Genomic DNA, 20,550 nt, shown 5'->3' with positions numbered 1-20,550 from the left:
CAATGATTTAATTCTGCATGGTATTTAGAACGCTAACAGGGAGGGCATGCGCTCAAAAGCCCGATTGGACTTATCATCCGGGGAGATCTTATTTTCGGGGGAAACAGGTTAGTAAGTGAATCACCGCAGTTGTGAAGTTCACAGCACGGTTGTTGAGTGAATCCAGCTTCCCTACTGACTTTGTTTGTCAGAAGGTCGCAAAAGGGGATCACATGACCCCGGGACACTGCAACCGTCATAAATACGAGTCAGTTGCCAAGCGTCTGAATTTTGATCACCGGACTGTGAGGGTGCTGCAACGGTCTAAGTGTGAAAAACAGTCATAAGTCACTTTTTTCAGTTCTGTTGCAACTTTGAGCCGTCACTAAATAAACTGTTGTACACTGAGGACTACCTGTATAAACTCAAAGTTCTGTTTGTCAAAAATGACATGCTGCAGATGCCAAAATAGAGACATACTGATGCTGTAAATCAGGCTCTTTCTCATCTTGACAGCTTAATGAATATTCATAGCAATGCAGAATCACAAAATAAATCTAGATCTAAGAATGTTGAAATTGTGCTGAATGGGATTTACCTTATCTCTGAAGAGGGCCGCAGCTTTGCTGTTGTACTTCTCTTGCAACGACCAGCAAGGGTCGTAATCATCTTGAGACTCTAAAAACTCTCGGAATTTAAGGTTCCCACCGGCCTTCATTTTCTCCAATTCGATGTCTTTCCATTTGTCCATTGTGACAGAGCGCACAAAACTGTAAACGACAATTCAGCAGCTTCTCAGTATGCCGGGACAGCCATCCGCATATTTACATAAATCAAAAAGCTATCCTGGATAAGAAAGGATAGGAGGGAAGGGAGGCTCCTGTCCTTTACAATACAATACAATACAATAGTAGAGTTGGAAGGGACCTTGGAGGTCTTCTAGTCCAACCCCCTGCCTAGGCAGGAAACCCTCTACCGTTTCAGACAAATAGCTATCCAACATCTTCTTAAAAACTTCCAGTGTTGGGGCATTCACAACCTCTGGAGACAACTTCTGTTCCACTGATTAATTGTTCTAACTGCCAGGAAATTTCGGGGACACCTTTTTTCCTGAAATCTTTCTTGCGAAAAAGGGTGAAAAAAATCACACCAAAAACAGGGGGGGAGGGTCGCTGGTCGTGCATACACGCGCGCTGGACACATAGCATTATGGGTGTACGACCCCCCTGCGCTCCCCCCCCCCCCCCGCTTTTGGCATGCGAGCCAAAAAAGGTTCGCCATCACTGGGCTATAGCAATCCCTGCAGCCTCTAACAGCTGATGATCGGGAGAAATTGAAAGTGAAACTTGCTCTTTGCTCCATGTGGCAAATTGCTGGAAGGCAGATTTTTTGTTCTTGTGCTAATCAGGCTGTTTGCTGCAAGGAGGTAAGTCAACAACTATAAATGCTTATAGAATGTTCAAATTATTAGACTTATTTTTTAAAGACTGCTTTATTATTATTCTAGACAACAAAAGGAAGAAGCTTTTTAAAATAAATGCTTGATCTGAAGAGGCCCCGTGCTATTGTTTTAAAAAGTGCTATTCTTTTAAATAGCAGAGAATAACTATACTTCCAGAAAGCACATCAATTTTAACAGCATCTGTACAAGTATAGTCTGAAATGTAACACTACAAGCAGTGTATATTGTCTGTACTGTTTGTTGCAAGGAGGCAAATTGCTGGGAGGCAGAGGCAGATATTTTCCCGTTGTTTTCCTCCCCAAAATCTAGGTGAGTCTTATACTTCGGAGTGTCTTATACTCCGAAAAATACGGTAATTGCTGGAGTCAGTTTCAATAGGCTGACATAAGGGGATTGATTGCCTTGTTATATTCTTATTATTTCCTAATATGGTGGGAAGCGATCGGGGAACTTATCACTGATGTGATTTTTAAGCAGGAAACTGTTTCACTAATTGCCAAGATATTGTGTAACGCATATTGTATAATACAACCTTGTGTAACATGGACATGTAAGAAAGTGGACTATCACTCCGAAATCGTATTTAAGCCCTGTATCCAAATCTGTCAGACGTTCTCTTTTTATCTTTAATGATTGAGAATCCTTTTGCAAAAGCTTATACAACTGTATCTTAAATTGTATCTCCAGAAGTTGTGAATGCCCCAACACTGGAAGTCTTTACGAAGATGTTGGATAGCCATTTGTTTCCTGCCTAGGCAGGGGGTTGGACTAGAAGATCTCCAAGGTCCCTTCCAACTCTGCTATTGTATTGTATTATTAGAAATAAATATGGCTTTTATTGTTTATGGTCTCCTTGTTTTTCTATGAGACAGAGATTGCTTTTCTCATAATGCCTGAAATTTTCAGCCTGCTTTTATGGTTTTTATTATTATTGCTTCTAATCTAAGAAGGGCTACATTATAGAACAGGGATGGCTACCTTTTTGTTGCCGCATGCCAAAAGCATGCAAGCGCACCCATAATGCAAAGCGCATGAGAACCCGTGCATGCGACCCCTAACCCCACACATGCGTGCATGACCCCATGCGCCCACCTCCAAACTCCCGTGCATGTCCATGACATCCCCACGCGCCGCCACCCCTGCATGCATGGCAGCGACCCAAAAACCAGCTGCTTATAGAAGATGGGCAACTGTATAAATCTGTTCAGTCAATAAATAAAAACAAGGAGATTAATAGGCTGAAACCATTTCTTGTATTATTAATGCATAATCAATGACCAACCTCAGATGAACTCCCAAGCCTCTATGTTTTCCTGAGCACTCCAGACAGATCCAGATGCCATAGGTCACACTTACCCACTGGGGGTTAAATGCACCACACTCAAAACAAACCTGTAAAGAAAAATGGGGGGGGGGGGTAAGATAATTATGAGTTTTCCACAGAAAATCTAGGGCTTTTAGTCCCACCTTGAAATTCAGCTGAGTGACTTACAGCCAATCGCCAGGAGACTGTTTTAATCCTGCTTTAGGCATGAAAGCCAGCTGGGTGACTTTTGGCCAATCACCAGGAGACTGAGAGTTCTAATCTCGGTTTAGGCATGAAAACCAGCTGGGTGACTTTTGGCCAATCACCAGGAGACTGAGAGTTCTAATCCCGCCTTAGGCATGAAAGCCAACTGGGTGACTTTTGGCCAATCGCTGTTTCTCAGCCCAACCTATCTCAAAGGATTGTTGTTGTGGAAAAAATAAGGGGAGGAAGGAGTATTAGATTGCCACACTGATAAAAATCCAATAAAAATCCAGGATAAAAATCCAATAAATAAAAAAAACAAAAACAACCACAACAAAGCAGCGTTCATAAAAATGATAACAGGCGAAATCAAGGTTATTTATACTATTAACCTAAAGGCCTGCCCAGATGATCGTATGTATGTATGTATGTATGTATGTATGTATGTATGTATGTATGTATATGATTTTGTTATATTGTACTATGGTAATTTGATTCTTTTTGTTAGTTTTTATTGTTTTAAATGTGGTTTTATATTCTGTAAACTGCCTTGAGTCAACATGGGCAAATAGGCAGCAATATAAATTCAATAAATAAATACATAAATAGATAAAATTTTGTATGCCACCTTGAGTGGTACAAAACCTAGCTGGGAAATAATACTAAAAATGATGAAAGTTATGATTGATGATGACGATAAAATTTGGATAGATGCAATGATGAAAGAAATGGACTTTGTAAAGACAATTCAGTGTTTATAGTGGAAAACTGCTTCGAAAAACATAAAAGCAGGCACTACATCTGGACTCCATCTGAATCAAACTGACCATTTAATAGGAAACAGAAGATGGAAAATCTAATCCAATCATCCAATGAGAGAGAGAGAGAGAGAGAGAGAGAGAGAGAGAGAGAGAGAGAGAGAGAGGCGGAGCCTGGGCCATCCGTCAGCCCTCAGATGGAGAGTCAATAGCCCCCAGGTCTGGAGGTGGCTGATGAGGAAGAGGAGAAACAGCTGGGTCCAGTGCCTGACACACGAATGTGCAGAAGACAGAGGAGAGGAGAGCAGTGGAAATCTATGGGCCGGTCTTTGGGATGGAAAAGCCACCACTGCTAGTGAAGCCCCACCTTAGCTCTGGGGATAAAAGGCATATATGTCTGAAAAAGAATCCAAAGAATTATGGAAAAAGACAAGAGAGTCTGTAAAACCAAAACAGAAAAGAAAAACCCATGATGTAAGGTTAAGAAATTGGATTAGGACTGGAGAGACTCAGGTTCAGCCACATTTTCAACTTTCCTTGATGGCTTTGGACCACTCATTCACTCTCAGCCCTTTCAAAGATAAAAAAGATTTAAGTGGTTTTTCCAAAGAAATAGTTAGGAAAAGATGGAAGACAAAATGGGACAATAAGAGAGAACGTATCTTAACACCTAAGGAGGAAAACAGCATGGAAAGATTATTTCAATAAGAATGCTGGGAAAGAGAAGACGATAACAAAGAAGGGCAAAAATAGTTATGAAAGAAGACCGAAGAAAATTTACAGCTGGGGTAATCACGAAAGAGATTTAAGAGAGGCGCAATATGTTCCACAAAGGTTTTTTTTAAAAGGTTATATTAAACTTTTAACGAGCAGGATTAAAGAATTATGAAATCATCTGTAGGGAGAGACTGCACTGGAAAGTGAAAAGGGGAAAAAACAACACAGCAGCTGTCAAACAGCAAAGCGCCAAGGGCAGTCAAAATAATCACATAAAACTGTTCAAAGCTTTAGGAGAATAGGCAACAAAAGCGCTAACTGTTCTATATCACCAGGGCACAAGGCTATGTAGCCAGAAGACTGAAATAAATGTGTATGTCCGTACTGAACAAAAAACAACAACACAATTACAGGTAGTCCTCCACTTACAGCAGTTTGCTTAGTGATCGTTCAAAGTTAGAACGGCATTGGAAAAAAAAAAGATCTGTGTGTCAGGCCTGCAATCCATCTTTTCTTTTGGACTTCAGCCTGCCGCACTTTCTACTATTGTATGGTGGGAAAATGGGAGGGGGGATTATATGGAGTTGGGTGAGATGTAGCCATAATAACATTCCGTCTAGACAGCCAAGGTCATCCTTCGTCTCTGCACCTGGCCAGAACTGAATGGGTGGAAACTGCCAGCAGGGCAGTGGAAGATTGGACCATGTGATGGACTTGTGGGTGTGAGGGGGGCAAGGTCTTGAACTTTCAACTGGGTGGGAAAAAACTGGAAACTTTCAGATTCAGGTTTTCCCAGATGTGCCAACATGGCTCTCTTCATAAATTGAAACTTTGAGGAATCTTTTGTCTCTGACTCGGATTTACTTTTGGATGCTATTTGGAACCCTGACATTGTGGCCATTTTGCACCCTTATGACCGTTGTAGCATCCCCAGGGTCACGTGATTTACATCGGGATGCTTGACAACTGACTCACATATATGACGGCTGCAGTATCCCAGAGTTTTGTGACCCTCTGATAAGCAAAGTCAATGGGGAAGCCGGATTCACTTAACAACGGTACCACTAACTTGACAACTGCAGCGATTCACTTAACAACAGTGGCAAGAAAGGTTGTAAAATGGGGCAAAACTCACTTAACAAATGTCTCCTTTAGCAACAGAAATTTTGGGCTCAATTGTGGTCGTAAATCGAGGACTACCTGTACATTTATAAAAAAGAAATATTTGGCATTTTCAGGAATAGTCTTACAAACAATGCAAGTCATACCATTTAATTAGAAAGACTGATAACTTTGCAGCAAATTGGTCCAGTAATTTGTATGTGTAATATAACAACCACATGCATTAATTATCTAACATGAGCTAGAGCTGATTCATGGCCACTTAATTATGATGTGCCCGAGAAGGTAATCCAAGTTACTTACATTGTTTTCATCTTGCACTCTGACTTCTTTAAGGACTTTCCTTGTTCTTGGACTTGCCATGGTCCTGCAGGAGAAAAGCAATTGATGCAAACAAAAATTCAGACAACAAGAGGAGTTTACGTCAGGCGCAAAGAAATCAGGACCAAACATTAAGTTGAGTTATTGCTCCTGCCTATACACAAGGATTTAGTCAACTAACGGTCAGCACTAAATTGACCACAGATAAGAGTCAATGGCTGTCAACTGTCCCATTGGCATGTAGAACAAAAGAAACTCTAGGACATTTTTATTACCAAGAGTAAAACTTTACTGACAGATTCATTCAGGCACAGAAGAAGCAAAGCCAGCTCTGAAGTTTTAGCACGAAGCGCAATATAATCAAACCCCCTTTTCCTTCCCCAGCTGCCCAGTGTCCACCAATCCACGTTAGGCATTTTGTTTTGGGAAAGCAGTATGCACTAGTGGTGGGATTAAAAAAATTTTAACTACCGGTTTTGTGGGCATGGCTTGGTGGGTGTGGCATGGCTTGGTGGGTGTGGCAGGGGAAGGATACTGTAAAATCTCCATTCCTTCCCACTCCAGGAGAAGGTTACTGCAAAATCCCCATTTCCTCCCGATCAGCTGGGACTCCAGAGGCAGAGAATAGATTAGGGCAGGGCCAGCCAGAGATAGTATTTACCGGTTTTCTGAACTACTCAAAATTTTCACTACTGGTTCTCCAGAACTGGTCAGAACCTGCTGAATACCACCTCTGGTCTGCACCTTTCAAAAGTCTTCACCTTATGACCTTGAGTCACCAAGATTTTTTCAGGCAGCAACAGCTCACATAGATTCCTTCTCTCCCTCTCCAACCATACACTTCCCCCTTCCCTTAATTTCTTTGTCAAGCTGCAAGCAGAAAGAGGTAGTTTGTGAGTCACCCTTGACATGGACATTCAAGAAGGGTTGGCCTTAGATCATTTGTGAGAATGAAAGGATTCCAGGCTGATTCCTCACTTGACTCCACCCCCAGGCTCTACCTCTCCTCCTCCAGTTTAGCTGCAAATGTCACAGGGATTCCCTGGTTTATCAATCTAAAAGCAGCTGGGAGATCAAATACAAATTATTTCCCATTAATATTGCAGCATTAATATCATTACCCACTATCGCAGCTTGAAGTGGTACTTTTGACCATGATCTACTTGCAGTGACAAAACACAATTAATGCCAGATAGGAAGGGGGGGGGGAGGCCACGTTCTCTAGCTTGGATCACAATCTGCAAACCATACTTTGAAAGGGAACCAAGATTTAATAAATATTGTCGGGGAAATGTTCTTTCTGCAATGAAAAAGATGAAGGGAATAATTCTAGTGGAACATTATGGGAAATGCTTGCAGCATGAAACAGTTTTTATAGCTGTCTTTGCATTTTTAAAAAAGAATGAACTTTTATATCACAGGCACCATTTTGAAGGACGCATATTCACAAGTGAGAAAATCCAATATGTTTTAGGCTTTAACTGGTAATTCAACAAAATGGTTTTTTTTAAAAAACCATAGGCTTTTCTGGCTTTTATCACTTTTTTGTCGATAAAAACCAGAGATGCAGCAAAAGTTTTAAAGAAAACCAGAACATCTGCTGGAGACCCCTATCCCCCATGAGATAAGGTGAGAAGGGACGTGAAGGCAAGCATTTTCTGTAAAGATTCCCATCTGGTGGAACTGATCCTAATATTTAGGAAATTTTTTAAAAACTGGCTTTTTTTTCAGTTTTTGACATTGTGGCGTGAGAAGTGATTGCACTTGAGGTGACTGATCACACTATTTATATGCTATATTGTTAGGGATGTAACGCTAGGCTTGGCTTGGCAATGTATATAAGCTATGATTACTTTACTGTTACTTTAAATGCTTAAGAGATGTAATTGGTTTGTTACCTCAAGCAGCTATAAGAGGGAGCCAGAATGGCTGTTAGCTTTCTGTTTTGTTAGAAGCTGATTGGTTTACACTGAGGTATTGTGGTTTGCAACTGTTAGCTATATTTTGTGTGTTAGACTGACTATTTTGATAACTGAATTACTGAACCAAGTATATGACTTGGACTGTTAACCAGACTCTGAATACTTCTATATTTCTACATAGTAAACTACTATATGCTTCTCTGCATACTCGCTCTAACGGGGAGCTTAATTACTTAACATATATTAATAATGGTCTGATGAGGAGGTTCCTGTGGAATTGAGGTTATGAAGATGCGCTTATTTATTTACATGTCAATTTAGATGCTGCTGATTATCGTTGCTACTTTTTGCTGCAGGCTGCTTGGATCTGCCCCAAACTGAAACTACAAAGACCTAAAATCAAAATAAATCTGGGCAGTCAATCAGTTATTTCCCAAGGAAACCTGTACAATCTGAAAGAACAGGCGCCGGGACGGGTTCAGAAAGGTGACTTCGTGGCACAACTTGTCTATGTTTCAGATTTGAAGCTGTCATTTCTTTGAAATGACTGCTACAATCAAAGAGCTGTCAAGGTGCTAAGCTTTGTGGAATATATGGAGGCTTGCCAAAAAAGAAAAAGAGCAGAGAGGACGAGACGAAGAGAATTAGACTCCATTATTTTTGGCTACCTCTCAGTGGTATCTTTCTTCTTTTAACGAAACAAGGCAATTAAAACTTTACAAAACCGACTGCAGTGAAATGAAAGGAACCCCAAATCTTTATGAGGAACGTACACTGCAGTAGTTGAACCCGTTACAGGACTTCTTCTGGACACCTAGGTTTGTGATGGCGAACCTATGGCATGCGTGCTGGAAGTGGCATGCAGAGCCATCTCTCTGGGCACGCCAGCCGTCGCCCACTGCTCTTCCAGGTTCCGGCGTGCACATGCGCCCCCGGTCAGCTGGTTTTCGTGCACACTGGAACGCCAGAAACTGGAAGAGCAGCTCCCTGGTGCACATGCACACGTCGGCCAACTGGTCATTGCAAGCACATGTGTGCTAGAAACCAGAAGCTCAACTTTCCAGTGCACACATTCGTGCCGGGGAACTGCTCTTCCTGTTTCCGGCGCTTCCCTGCATGTGTGCGCCGGGGAGCTGCTCTTTCGGTTTCTGGTGCTCCCCCGTGTATGATACATATTGCATCATACATTACAAGGGCAATTTGAAATTGTATGCTTGAAGGAACTCTGTGGGTGGGTTGCTAAGCTGCTCTTACCAGATACCCAGAGACAGTGAAGCATAAAAGTGTAGCAGAAAGAAGATTTTGGCGACGGGTTTAAAAGGAAAATCGTAAATAAAATAAAATAAAAATCCTATTTCCAAGCAATGAGTGAGGAGAATTTACAAGATGTTTATTTAACGCCACACTATTGTACAACAACAGGGTTCCTAAAAACCGATTTCAGATAAAAAAAAAAACTCTGACAGCTAATCGAGAAAAACGCACACAGCTTGGACTATAGTAAAGCTATTTTTAGTTAAAACGTTCTTTGTCGCTATTTCCTGAATACAGGTAATCCTCAGCTTGCGACCACAATTAAGCCCAACATTTATGTTGTTCAGTGAGAAATTCGTTAAGTGAATTTGCCTCCATTTTACCATTTTTCTCACCACATTTGTTAAGTGAATCACTGCAATTCTTAAATTAGTAATACAGTTGTTAAGTGAACCTGGCTTCCCCATTAACTTTGCTTGTCAGAAGATTGCACAAGGGGATCTTTAGGACACTGCAAATGTCATAAATGTGAGTCAGTTGTCAAGCATCCAAATGTAAATGACGTGATCATAGGGATGCTGCTATGGTCACAAGTGTGGACGTAAAATGGTCGTAAAGTCACCTTTTTTCAGTGCTATTGTAACTTCGAACGGTCACTAAATGAACTGTCATAGATCGAGGACTACCTGTATTTAGTTTGGTATGAAAACAGAAAATAATTTATTCCCACATTTTTTTAAGAAGAAAGAATATGCAACAGAAGTGGTACTCAACTTACGACTACAATTGGGAGCCAGAATTGCCATTGCTAAGTAAGGTGGTTGTTAAACGAATCATGTGCAAGTTTACACTTTTGTGCCACGATTGCTAAGCAAATCCCTGCAGTTCTTAAGTGAATGACATGGCCGTTAAGTGAATCTGGCTTCCCCATCTATTTGCTTGGTGGAAGCTGGCTTGAAAAATCACAAAGGGAGATCATATGACCCCAGGATGCTGCAATCATGGTAAATACATGCCAGGAGTCATGTGCCTGAATTTTGATCACGGTTGTGTGAGGACTGCTTGTGATTCCCTTTTTTCAGGAACCTTGTAATTTCAAATAGTTGTTAAATGAACATTTTTTAAGTCAAGGACTACTTGTACTTTCAGAATAGCTAGTTGCTTTTCTATGAAGTACTTCCCTCGCGGCCAGATGACAAACCTAACAGGACAGGTTTAATTTCACTTTTAGCTAGTTTAAGGCTTGTATTGATCTCCCCAGAATGGGACGTAGCCCATTTACTGCAGCAGTAGCAATAGAAGTTATATACCACTTCACAGTGCTTTCCAGCCCTCTCTAAGCCATTTGCAGAGTCAGCATATTGCCCCCAACAATCTGGGTCCTTATTTCACCGACCTCGGAAGGACGGAAGGCTGAGTCTCAACCTTGGTGAGATTCGAACTGCCAAACTGTTGGCAATCGGCAGCCAGCAGAAGTCGTCTGCAATACTCCACTCTAACCACTGTGCCACCACAGCCACAGTCCGAGTCCTGACAAATTTTAAAATGATAATCAATTGTAGTCTGCTAGCGTAGGAGAACTGTTCATACATGTTCTATGAGACTGCTGTTTGGTGGTAATTGCCCACAATTTAAGAACCACTTGTTCTACTGCAACAGAAATCTAAATTAGCCATGGTAACATCTGCTCGCGTTATGTCCCAAGGATGCTTTTTCAAGAGGCAACTGGGCTTTCTGGTTTTTCTTTGAAGACGTTTTGCTTCTCATCCAAGAAGCTTCTTCAGCTCTGACCAAAGGATGATAGGGAATGGAAGGATTTATACTCCTTGCAGACAGCTGGTCATTTGCATCCTTTTTAAAGAGCCGTTGAGGCCGCTTGGAGTTTTACAATAGTGGCGAATATCTATATAGCTCGGTGAAGGTTCGTTCTCTGAGCTTGTGGGTAGAGGTTTCCGAACATTTAGTTAACATCCTTCACAGAGTTTAGGAGATGTCAGTGTCAGTGTTCTTCTGTTTATAAGGGCTTCAGGTGTGGGTGTGTCAAGTGAGAGGTTTATCTGTGCCCTCAGGGTCACCTGAGTAGTGCAAATGGGTGTGGAGCCTTCTGGGAACTGCTGAAAGGACCGTGTTGTAGACTGGAGATAGATGATGTCGTATCCCTTCCCCTCTCTTGAGGGAGGGCTGATCAATGTTGACATAGGACAGGGGTGTCCAAACTCGAGAACTTTAAGACTTGTGGACTTCAACTCCCAGAATTCCCCAGCCCTGGCTGGGGAATTCTGGGAGTTGAAGTCCACAAGTCTTAAAGTTCCCAAGTTTGGACACCCCTGACATAGGAAAAAAAAATCCAGTTGCCTCTTGAACAAAGCACCTTTGGGACAACCATGACCGAGATAACTTAGACTCTCCATAGACATCTGCTCACCTGGCAAATATGTTTTCCTATTCAGGTAGGCTTCTACTTACTAAATGAATGGTTCATTTAGGGACCATTCAAAGTTACAATAGCACTGAAAAAAGTGACCTATGACAAATTTTCACATGTACAACCGTGGCAGCCTTCCCATGGTCACATGATCAAAAATTTGGATATTTGGCTGACATCCAAATAATGGATGTAAGTATACTGATTCACACTTATGACGGTTGCAGTGTCCCGGGGTCGTGATCCCCTTTTGCAACCTTCTCACAAGCAAAGTCAATGGGGAAGCCAGATTCACTTAACAACTGCATTACTAACTTAACAATGGCATGATTCACTTAATAACTGTGGCAAGAAAGGCCGTAAAGTGGGGCAAAACTCACTTAACAACTGTCTCACTTAGCAACAGATACTTTGAGCTCAATTGCGTTCGTAAGTCGAAGACTACCAATATACTATTCAGAAGCGAAGTTCTTTATTTTTCACCCTTATCATTCCTGTTTCAAATTAATTGGTAACCATGAACTGATTGCGGGCAGCACATAATTCTGGTGCTTCTATTTGTTGCTCTTAATTTTAAGCCACCAAGACTTCAAAGCAGTTATGGTTTTTGGGATCTCAAACCACTGACTAGACATATCATCATCATCATCTTTTAACGACCCCCAAATCCCTTGCAGGGTGGAGTCTGGGCTATTGATTGGAGCTAGCAGAGTGTTTTAATGGCCAGATGCCCTTCCTGTCACCAATGCAGAGTTTTGTTCAACAGATATATTCTCAGTGTGCCCAGAGAGAGAAATATCTGCCTCTACTTAGGATCGAACTCACAGCCTTCTGATGGTGAGGCAAGAGCTCCACCTCTAGGCCACTGCACCACTCCTCTAACTAGACATATGAGTAGCTTAAAAACCTCTGCTTGCACAGACATACTACTTAAGTATATGCCATGTTGGGAAGACCAGTCGGTGTCATGGTTAAGGCATCAAGCTAGAAATCAGGAGACCGGGAGTTCTAGCCTTAGCACAAAACTTGCTGGGTGACCTTAGGCCAGCCACTTTCTCTCAGCCCTAGGAAGGAGGGAATGGCAAACTACTTCTCAAAAACCTTGCCAAGAAAACCTCAGGGAACCTGTGCAGGTGGTCTCCAAGAATTCGACACGATTGAACGGAGGTTTTTAAAAAATAAAAATAAAAATCCACCATGCTATCTATTTCAAAGAGAATACTTGGTGGAGAAGAAGAATACATGAAAAAGAACCAGCTACAGATACCAAATGGATTATTCACACAATTCCGCTGTATGTAAAAAAATTATCTGCTTTGAGTTTCTCCCTTTAAATGATCCTTTGAACTGGCAAGAGTTGGTGCCAATGATTCAGACTTGCGTTTTTCGTCAAGAAAGAGAGCAGGCACAGATGTATTGGCCCTGTAACTGAATCAGCACCTGTTAACTAAACAATGCTGTACCAAACACTTTAGAAAATGCTCGGTATGGGAACTACATGCTTCAGATTTTCAAAAGATTAGAAGCTTAGGTAAAAGTCAATTGTATTCTTTTTGCATGCCTTATTTTTAATACTCAGCATGGGCCTCGGTCTCAAGAATTATAAAACCAATAAATGGAAAAAATTTCATCCGTAAAAAATGTTACCGACTTTGAGGGTTGAAGTACAATGCCAACCAGACAGAAAAGACTTGAAAGCCTTAAGATTGATTTACATCACTTTTCCTCCTGGATATCATCTCTGTGTCATAAGTGTCTAAAAAGACAAGTGTGCTGACGAATGGCCTGGTTATCGGCAAGGTCATCACATTTCCTTTTAGAAACGTACAACCTGTGTAATAACCAGAAGTTTCTAAGAAATGAAGGCAAGAGGCCACAAACTTTGGCTCAGTCACAAACTTTATCAACCCAACACACCTTACAAGGTGATTGGGGGAAAAACCAGAGAAAAGAAAAAGTAGGTTATGTTTGCCACCTTGAGTTATTTATAAAAATAGTAATGGTGGGATATAAATAAACGTAAAGGTTTCCCTCGCACATATGTGCTAGACGTTCCCAACTCTAGGGGGCAGTGCCCATCTCCGTTTCAAAGCCAAAGAGCCAGCGCTGTCTGTGGTCATGCGGCCAGCATGACTAAAAGCCGAAGGCGCAGGGAACGCTGTTACCTTCCCACCAAAGGTGGTTCCTATTTTTCTACTTGCATTTTATATGCTTTCGAACTGCTAGGTTGGCAGAAGCTGGGACAAGGAATGGGAGCTCACTCCATTACGCGGCACTAGGGATTCAAACAGCTGACCTTTCTGATTGACAAGCTCAGTGTCTTAGCCACTGAGCCACCGTGTCCGTATGGGGTATAAATACATACCTAAAATTATTTACATACTTAAATAACTTCTAAAAGCGCAAGATATTAAAGTATTTCTAAGGATTTGAACAGTCACTAAGGCAGTGTTTTTCAATCTTGGGAACTCCGTGGTGTGTGGACTTCAACTCCCAGAATTCCCCAGCCAGCATGGGTTGCGTAGTAAAATGTCATATGTATATGACATATGTATACATATGTATATGACATATGGTCACAGTATAGTGACCAAGTGTCATATGTTGCACAAATGCAGATACCTGTATGGCACAAATGCAGCCATTTTTTTAGCCAGATCTGCCCAACTTTTTCCAACATAAGTTTTGAATTTCAATTCAAGCCAGCATAAGCAAGATACTGAGCACATAAGGAGGGTCTGATCTCCATTGATGAAGTCTGGCTGGGAATGATGAGCACTGTAGTGGGCACTACTGGAAACCTCCATAGAATGAAAAAATTACCAATAAAGGAGAATATTTGTAGTTCAGGGTTGAAAACCCTCAATTATAAATGTCCCTCAAAACCAATCATAACAGTACAGAATAACAGATTGGAAGGGATCTTGGAGGTCTTCTAATCCAACCTCCTATTCAAGCAAGTAACCCTGTATCATTTCAGACAAATGATTGTCCATTCTCTTCTTTAAAATCTCCACTGCTGGAGTACCCACAACTTCAGGAAGCGAGCTATTCCACTAATTAATTGTTCTAACTGTCAGCAAATTTCTTCTTAGTTCTAGGTTGCTTCTCTCCTTGATTAGTTACCACCCATTGCTTCTTGTCCTGCCTTCAGGTGCTTTGAAGAATAGAATATAGAATAACAGAGTTGGAAGGCACCTTGGAGGTCTTCTAGTCCAACCCCCTGACTAGGCAGGAAACCCTACACCACTTCAATAAAATAGTTATCAAACATCATCTTAAAAACTTCCAGTGCTGGAGCATATACAACTTCTGGAGGCAACTTCTGTTCCATTGATTAATTGTTCTAACTGTCAGGAAATTTCTCCTCATTTCTAAGTTGCTTCTCTCCTTGATTAGTTTCCACCCATTACTTCTTGTTCTACCCTCAGGTGCTTTGGAGAATAGTTTGACTCCCTCTTCTTTGTGGCAACCCCTGAGATATTGGAACACTGCTATCATGTCTCCCCTAGTCCTTCTTTTCATTAAACTAGACATACCCAGTTCCTGCAATCACTCTTCATATGTTTTAAAAGATATTTCAACCAAAGATATGTTTATTTTTGTTGCTCTTCGCTGCATTCTTTCCAGAGTCTCAACATCTTTCCTTTCACCACAAAATGTTGCTTTTCACCACAAAATCAGGAAGACACATCATCTGATCAACTGAATTTCAGCTCCTACCTAGTGCAGGAATCCAGATTATTCAGTACAGGTAGTTCTCGACTTACAACCACAATTGAGCCCCACATTTTTGTTGTTAAGTAAGACATTTGTTAAGTGGATTTTGGCCCATTTTACGACCTTTCTTGCTACAGTTAAGTGAATCACCACAGTTTGATAAGTTAGTAACACAGTTAAATGAATCTGGCTTCCTCATTGATTTTGCTTGTCAAAAAAAATTGCAAATATGATCACATGACCGTAGGACACAGCAACAATCATAAGTATGAGTCAGTTGCCAAGCAGCTGAACTTTGATCACATGATGATAGGGATGCTACAAAGGTCATAAGTGTGAGAAACGGTCATAAATCACTTTTTTCAGTGCAGTTGTAACTGAATGGCCACTAAATGAACTGTTGTAACTCGAGGACTACCTGTATCCGAGATAAATGGTCACCTTGACTTCACTTGGGCACATTCAGTGAAAGGAGCTGAGACAATTTTTTACATTGACAGTTCTGCTCTCAAAGTGCTTCTACTATTAGGATTTATTTTTTTCTAAAAGAACCATAAATCAAAAGTTACTTTGTTACTTAAATGCATTCGTCCATAATTCGGAAGAAAAAAACACAGATCTCGAGTTTCTAGAATAGAATAGAATAGAATAACAGAGTTGGAAGGGACCTTGGAGGTCTTCTAGTCCAACCCCCTGCTTAGGCAGGAAACCTTACACCACTTCAGACAAATGGTTATCGAACATCTTTTTAAACACTTCCAGTGTTGGAGCATTCACAACTTCTGGAGGCAAGTTGTTCCCCTGATAAATTGTTCTAACTGTCAGGAAGTTTCTCCTCAGTTCTAAGTTGCTTCTCTCCTTGATTAGTTTCCACTCATTGCTTCTTGTTCTACCCTCAGGTGCCTTGGAAAATAGTTTGACTCCCTCTTCTTTGGGGCAGCCCCTGAGATATTGGAAGACTGCTATCATGTCTCCCCTAGTCCCTCTTTTAAAAAAAAAATTAAATTTAAACCAGGACCCAACTCCTATCTTTCCAGTTTTGCCTGAGGGATGTAATATGAAGTTACAGTATACATCAATTGAACAGGTCGGTTTCAGAAAAAACTCAGCAAAATGAATCACGGGGCTGGAAGGGACCTTGGAGGTCTTCTAGTCTAACCCCATAGGTGCCCTTATACCATCTTGGACATATGGTTGTCCAATCTTTTCTTACAATCCTCCAGCAATTGAACATCCACAACTCCAGGAGGCAAACTGTTCCATTGATTAAGGATTCTCACTGTTGGGAAATTCCTTCTTATTTCCAGATTGGATGGAAGGAGGAGGAGCTATCTGGTACAACCATCCATTATAAACAAACATTAAACCAAACAAAACTAAGCTATGGCAAACCTAGATAGCATATTAAAAAGCAGAGACATCACCTTGCAGACAAAAGTCCATATAGTCAAAGCTATAGTTTTCCCAGTAGTAATGTATGGGTATGAGAGTTGGACCATAAGGAAGGCTGAGCCCAGATGCTTTTGGATTGTGGTGCTGGAGAAGACTCTGAGACCTGATACTTTTCCAAAAATATTATCATATTGCCCCAACATCTTTTTCATCTCAACATCTCCAAAGCTAAATAACTTCATTTCCTTCCATCTACTAACTGCAGTTGATAAGTTAGTAACCTGTTTGTGAAGTGAATCTGGATTTCCCCATTGACTTTGCTTGTAGGTTGCAAAAGGGGATCATGCTACCCTGAGAAGCTGCAACAGTCGTAAGTATGAACCAGTTGCCAAGCGTCTGAATTTTGATCACATGATCATGGGGATGCTGCAAAGGTTGTAGGTGTAAAAAACGGGCCTTCTTTTTCCAGCGCTGTTGTAACTTTGAATGGTCGCTAAACAAACAGTTGTAAGTCAAGAACTCCCTGTTGAATAGAATATAATTCTTTTATTGGCCAAGTGTGATGGGAAACACAAGGCATTCATCTCCGGTGCATAAGCTCACAGTGTATTTATAAGATAACTTTGTTGTCTTTTTTTTTTACTGTAAACGCAATGGCCCACCCTAATAATGAAATTCTGTTGCCTGCTCTTAAGGGAAAGTGCACATGTACCCAAACACACATATTAACACAACTATACGCATCTATATACATACATAGTTTCCTGGTTGCTTATTTGTACCCTATGACTATCATTAAGTGTTGTACCTTGTGATTCTTGGCAAATGTATCTTGTCTTTTTATGTACACTGAGAGCCTAGGCACCAAAGGCAAATTCCTTGTGTGTCCAATCACACTTGGCCAATAAAGAATTCTATTCTATTCTGTTCTGTTCTATTCTATTTTATATACTTGCACCATACACATATACAAACACACACACACATATCACTGTCCGTGTTGAATGCATGGCGGAAAGAGGAAACTTATATAAACTGTAAGTAATACGTCATAAATCATAGTTGCAATCATAAAGCATAAGTTCCCCACAACAACAATGGATAAATCCTAAGAAACCAAGAAGAGAAGACCAATAGGAAAGATGGGAAAGAATGAGAAACTGGAGATGACGCTTCCTTCAAGGCATCTTTAAACTGCCCAGAATCTTTTGCCTGCAGCCCCCCCCCCTCCCCATCCAAGCAGGACCTGAATCTGCCACCCACTATTATTCCAACATCAGTGTGTGTGTCTGTGAAAGTCTGTGTAAGTGTGTGTGTGTGTGTGTGTGTGTGGAGTGTATATGTCTGTGAAAGTCTCTCTGTATGTGTGAGTGTATGTGTCTGAAAGTATGTAAAGGTGCATATGTGAAAGTGTGTGTGTAAGTATGTATGTGTCTGTGAAAGTCCCTATTTGTGTGTGAAGGTATATATGTGTCTGTGAAAATCTATGTGTGTGTGAAAATCTGTGTGTGTGTGAAAGTATGTATGTGTCTGTGAAAATCTGTGTGTGTGAAGGTATGTGTCTGTGAAAATCTGTGTGTGTGAAAATATGTGTCTGTGAAAATCTGTGTGTGTGAAAATATGTGTGTGTGAAAATATGTGTGTGTGAAAATATGTGTCTGTGGAAATCTGTGTGTGTGAAGGTATGTGTCTGTGAAAATCTGTGTGGGTGAAAATATGTGTCTGTGAAAATCTGTGTGTGTGAAGGTATGTATGTGTCTGTGAAAATCTGTGTGTGTGAAAATATGTGTCTGTGAAAATCTGTGTGTGTGAAGGTATGTGTCTGTGAAAATCTGTGTGTGTGTCTGTGTGTAAAGCATGAGCAACCCAAGGATCCCCCACCTTTCTTCCCCCTCCCCCTTTTAATGCATTGGTGGCAGATTCATGAAGGCAGACATTTGCCCGCCCCTCCATTCAAACCCCCCCCAGGTAATTTCCATTCATTATTTTCCCCAGCCTCTTTCTTCAAAGTGTGTGTGGGGGGGAGGGTTGCGGGAGTGAAGCCCAACTTCCTGTCTGTCTTGTAGGCGACCAGCCCTCCCACTCAACTGGGGGGAGGGGGACGACTCCGGCAACCCTCTCCCCCCCAAGCCATTGGGCAGATCCCAAGGGAACCCCATTGGGGTGGGGGCCAGATCCTTGCCCATCTCCCTCCCCAGAGACGCCTGAGGGGAGACAGGATTCAAAGCGGAGCCCCCATAGGAAACGGGGGGGGGGGGCTGTAAGGGCAGGGGGGCAACCCACTCGGCCTCCCCGCCTTGTCTCCGGAGCCGGGCTCAGCGGGGGGACGTACCCGATTAGGCGAAGGGCGAAGCGGCTACTCCAGAGTCGGCGAGCGAACCACCGTTTTGCCGTCAGTCCGTCAACCGGCCGGGGAAACCTCTCAGCCGGCTTTTTTTAACGCCTCTCACTGCGCAGGCGCCGCCTTTGCCACGACCGGCTTACGTTGCCACTTCGCAAAGGATTCCGGGTAGCCGGGAGGAAAGAGCAGAAGGAGGTAGGGGGATGGGGGGGGGGAAAGGGGAAAAAGAAGAAGAGACCGCAAGACGGTCTGCGCATGCGCCAAGGGCCCGCCACGGCCTCAAAAGGACGCCACGACGCGCCTCCGCTGGAAGAGCGGAGTGACTGACAGGGCGGCGCGGCCGAGGGTGTTTGTGTGTGTGTGTGTGTGAGAGGAATAGGAGGAAGAGCTGTGACGTACGAAGGAACGGGCGCGCGGATTGGTGGGCTCCGGCTCGAGCCGGGAGAAAGAGGCGCTCATTGGTCGGGAGACGCGGACGATTGCCGGGTGTGAGCGAGAGGCGAGTTTCACACACGTGCCTGGCTAGAGACGAATACAGGGGAATAGCAGAGTTGGAAGGGACCTTGGAGGTCATCTAGTCCAGCCCCTCCACCGCCGGAACTGTAGATGGGGTGCTGGGTGTGGACAGTGTAAAGGAAAAGGGAATCAGGACTGGATAGCACAAGCGTAAAGAATTAAAATAATATAGAAAATAGAATAGAATAGAATAGAATAACAGAGTTGGAAGGGACCTTGGAGGTCTTCTAGGCCAACCCTATACCAGCGATGGCAAACCTTTTTTGGCTCGCGTGCCATAAGTGGGAGCGTGGGGGGTCGTGGGCGGGCGTGCTGCACCCATAATGCAATGCGCGACCCCCAGTGCGCATGCACGCACTACAGGTGCTCCCCCTCCCATTTTTACATGATTTTTTCGCCCTCCCCAGGCTCCAGAGGCTTTATAGGAGCTTGGGGAGGGTGAAAACAGCCTCCCCCGCCCACCTGGACGCCCTCCGGAGGCGTCAGTGAAGCCTCTGGACAGTCCCTGAAGCCTTCGGAGCGGTCAAAATGATCCCGCGAGCAAACCGGAAGTGACTCCGGTTTGCTCAGAGGGTTGTTTTGAGCGCTCTGAAGGCTTCAGGGACAGTCCAGAGGCTTCACTGACACCTTCGGAGCGCTCAAAACGACCCTCCTAACCCTAACCCTCACGTGCCCTGACAAATGGCTCCACGTGCCACCTGTGGCATGCATGACATAGGTTCGCCATCACTGCCCTATACCGTTCCAGACAAATGGCTATCCAACATCTTCTTAAAGACTTCCAGTGTTGGGGCATTCACAACTTCTGGAGGCAATTTCTGTTCCACTGATTAATTGTTCTCACTGTCAGGGAATTTCTCCTCAGTTCTAAGTTGCTTCTCTCCTTGATTAGTTTCCACCCATTGCTTCTTGTTTTACCCTCAGGTGCCTTGGAGAATAGTTTGACTCCCTCTTCTTTGTGGCAGCCCCTGAGATATTGGAAGACTGCTATCATGTCTCCCCTAGTCCCTCTTTTTTTTTTAAATTAAATTTAAACCAGGACCCAACTCCTATCTTTCCAGTTTTGCCTGAGGGATGCAATATGAAGTTACAGTATACATCAATTGAACAG

The 20,550-nt window shown here is 42.6% G+C and overlaps 1 protein-coding gene across 3 annotated transcripts in view; it reads right to left on the bottom strand.

Moving 5' to 3' along the window:
* Window positions 1–19,140, bottom strand: part of ARFGAP1 (ARF GTPase activating protein 1) — a 44,300-nt gene extending 25,160 nt beyond the window's left edge. The window contains exons 1-4 of one of the 3 annotated variants that reach the window (XM_081949750.1): window positions 18,915–19,140; window positions 5,852–5,915; window positions 2,724–2,833; window positions 578–749 (exon numbers count right to left, since the gene is read on the bottom strand). In XM_081949750.1, coding sequence (XP_081805876.1) covers window positions 578–749; window positions 2,724–2,833; window positions 5,852–5,911 — 342 coding nt within the window. In that variant the 5' untranslated portion in view covers window positions 5,912–5,915; window positions 18,915–19,140. The remainder of the gene's footprint in view (window positions 1–577; window positions 750–2,723; window positions 2,834–5,851; window positions 5,916–18,914) is intronic. The other 2 variants (XM_081949749.1, XM_081949748.1) reach the window with 2 other exon arrangements.
* Between the last annotated feature and the right edge of the window lie 1,410 nt (window positions 19,141–20,550).

This window comes from Natrix helvetica, assembly GCF_964273705.1.
Source record: "Natrix helvetica genome assembly, chromosome: 3".
NCBI classification, from domain to species: domain Eukaryota; kingdom Metazoa; phylum Chordata; class Lepidosauria; order Squamata; family Natricidae; genus Natrix; species Natrix helvetica.
The sequence above is the reverse complement of the archived record's forward strand: the minus strand, read 5'-3'. Positions and strand labels throughout refer to the sequence as shown.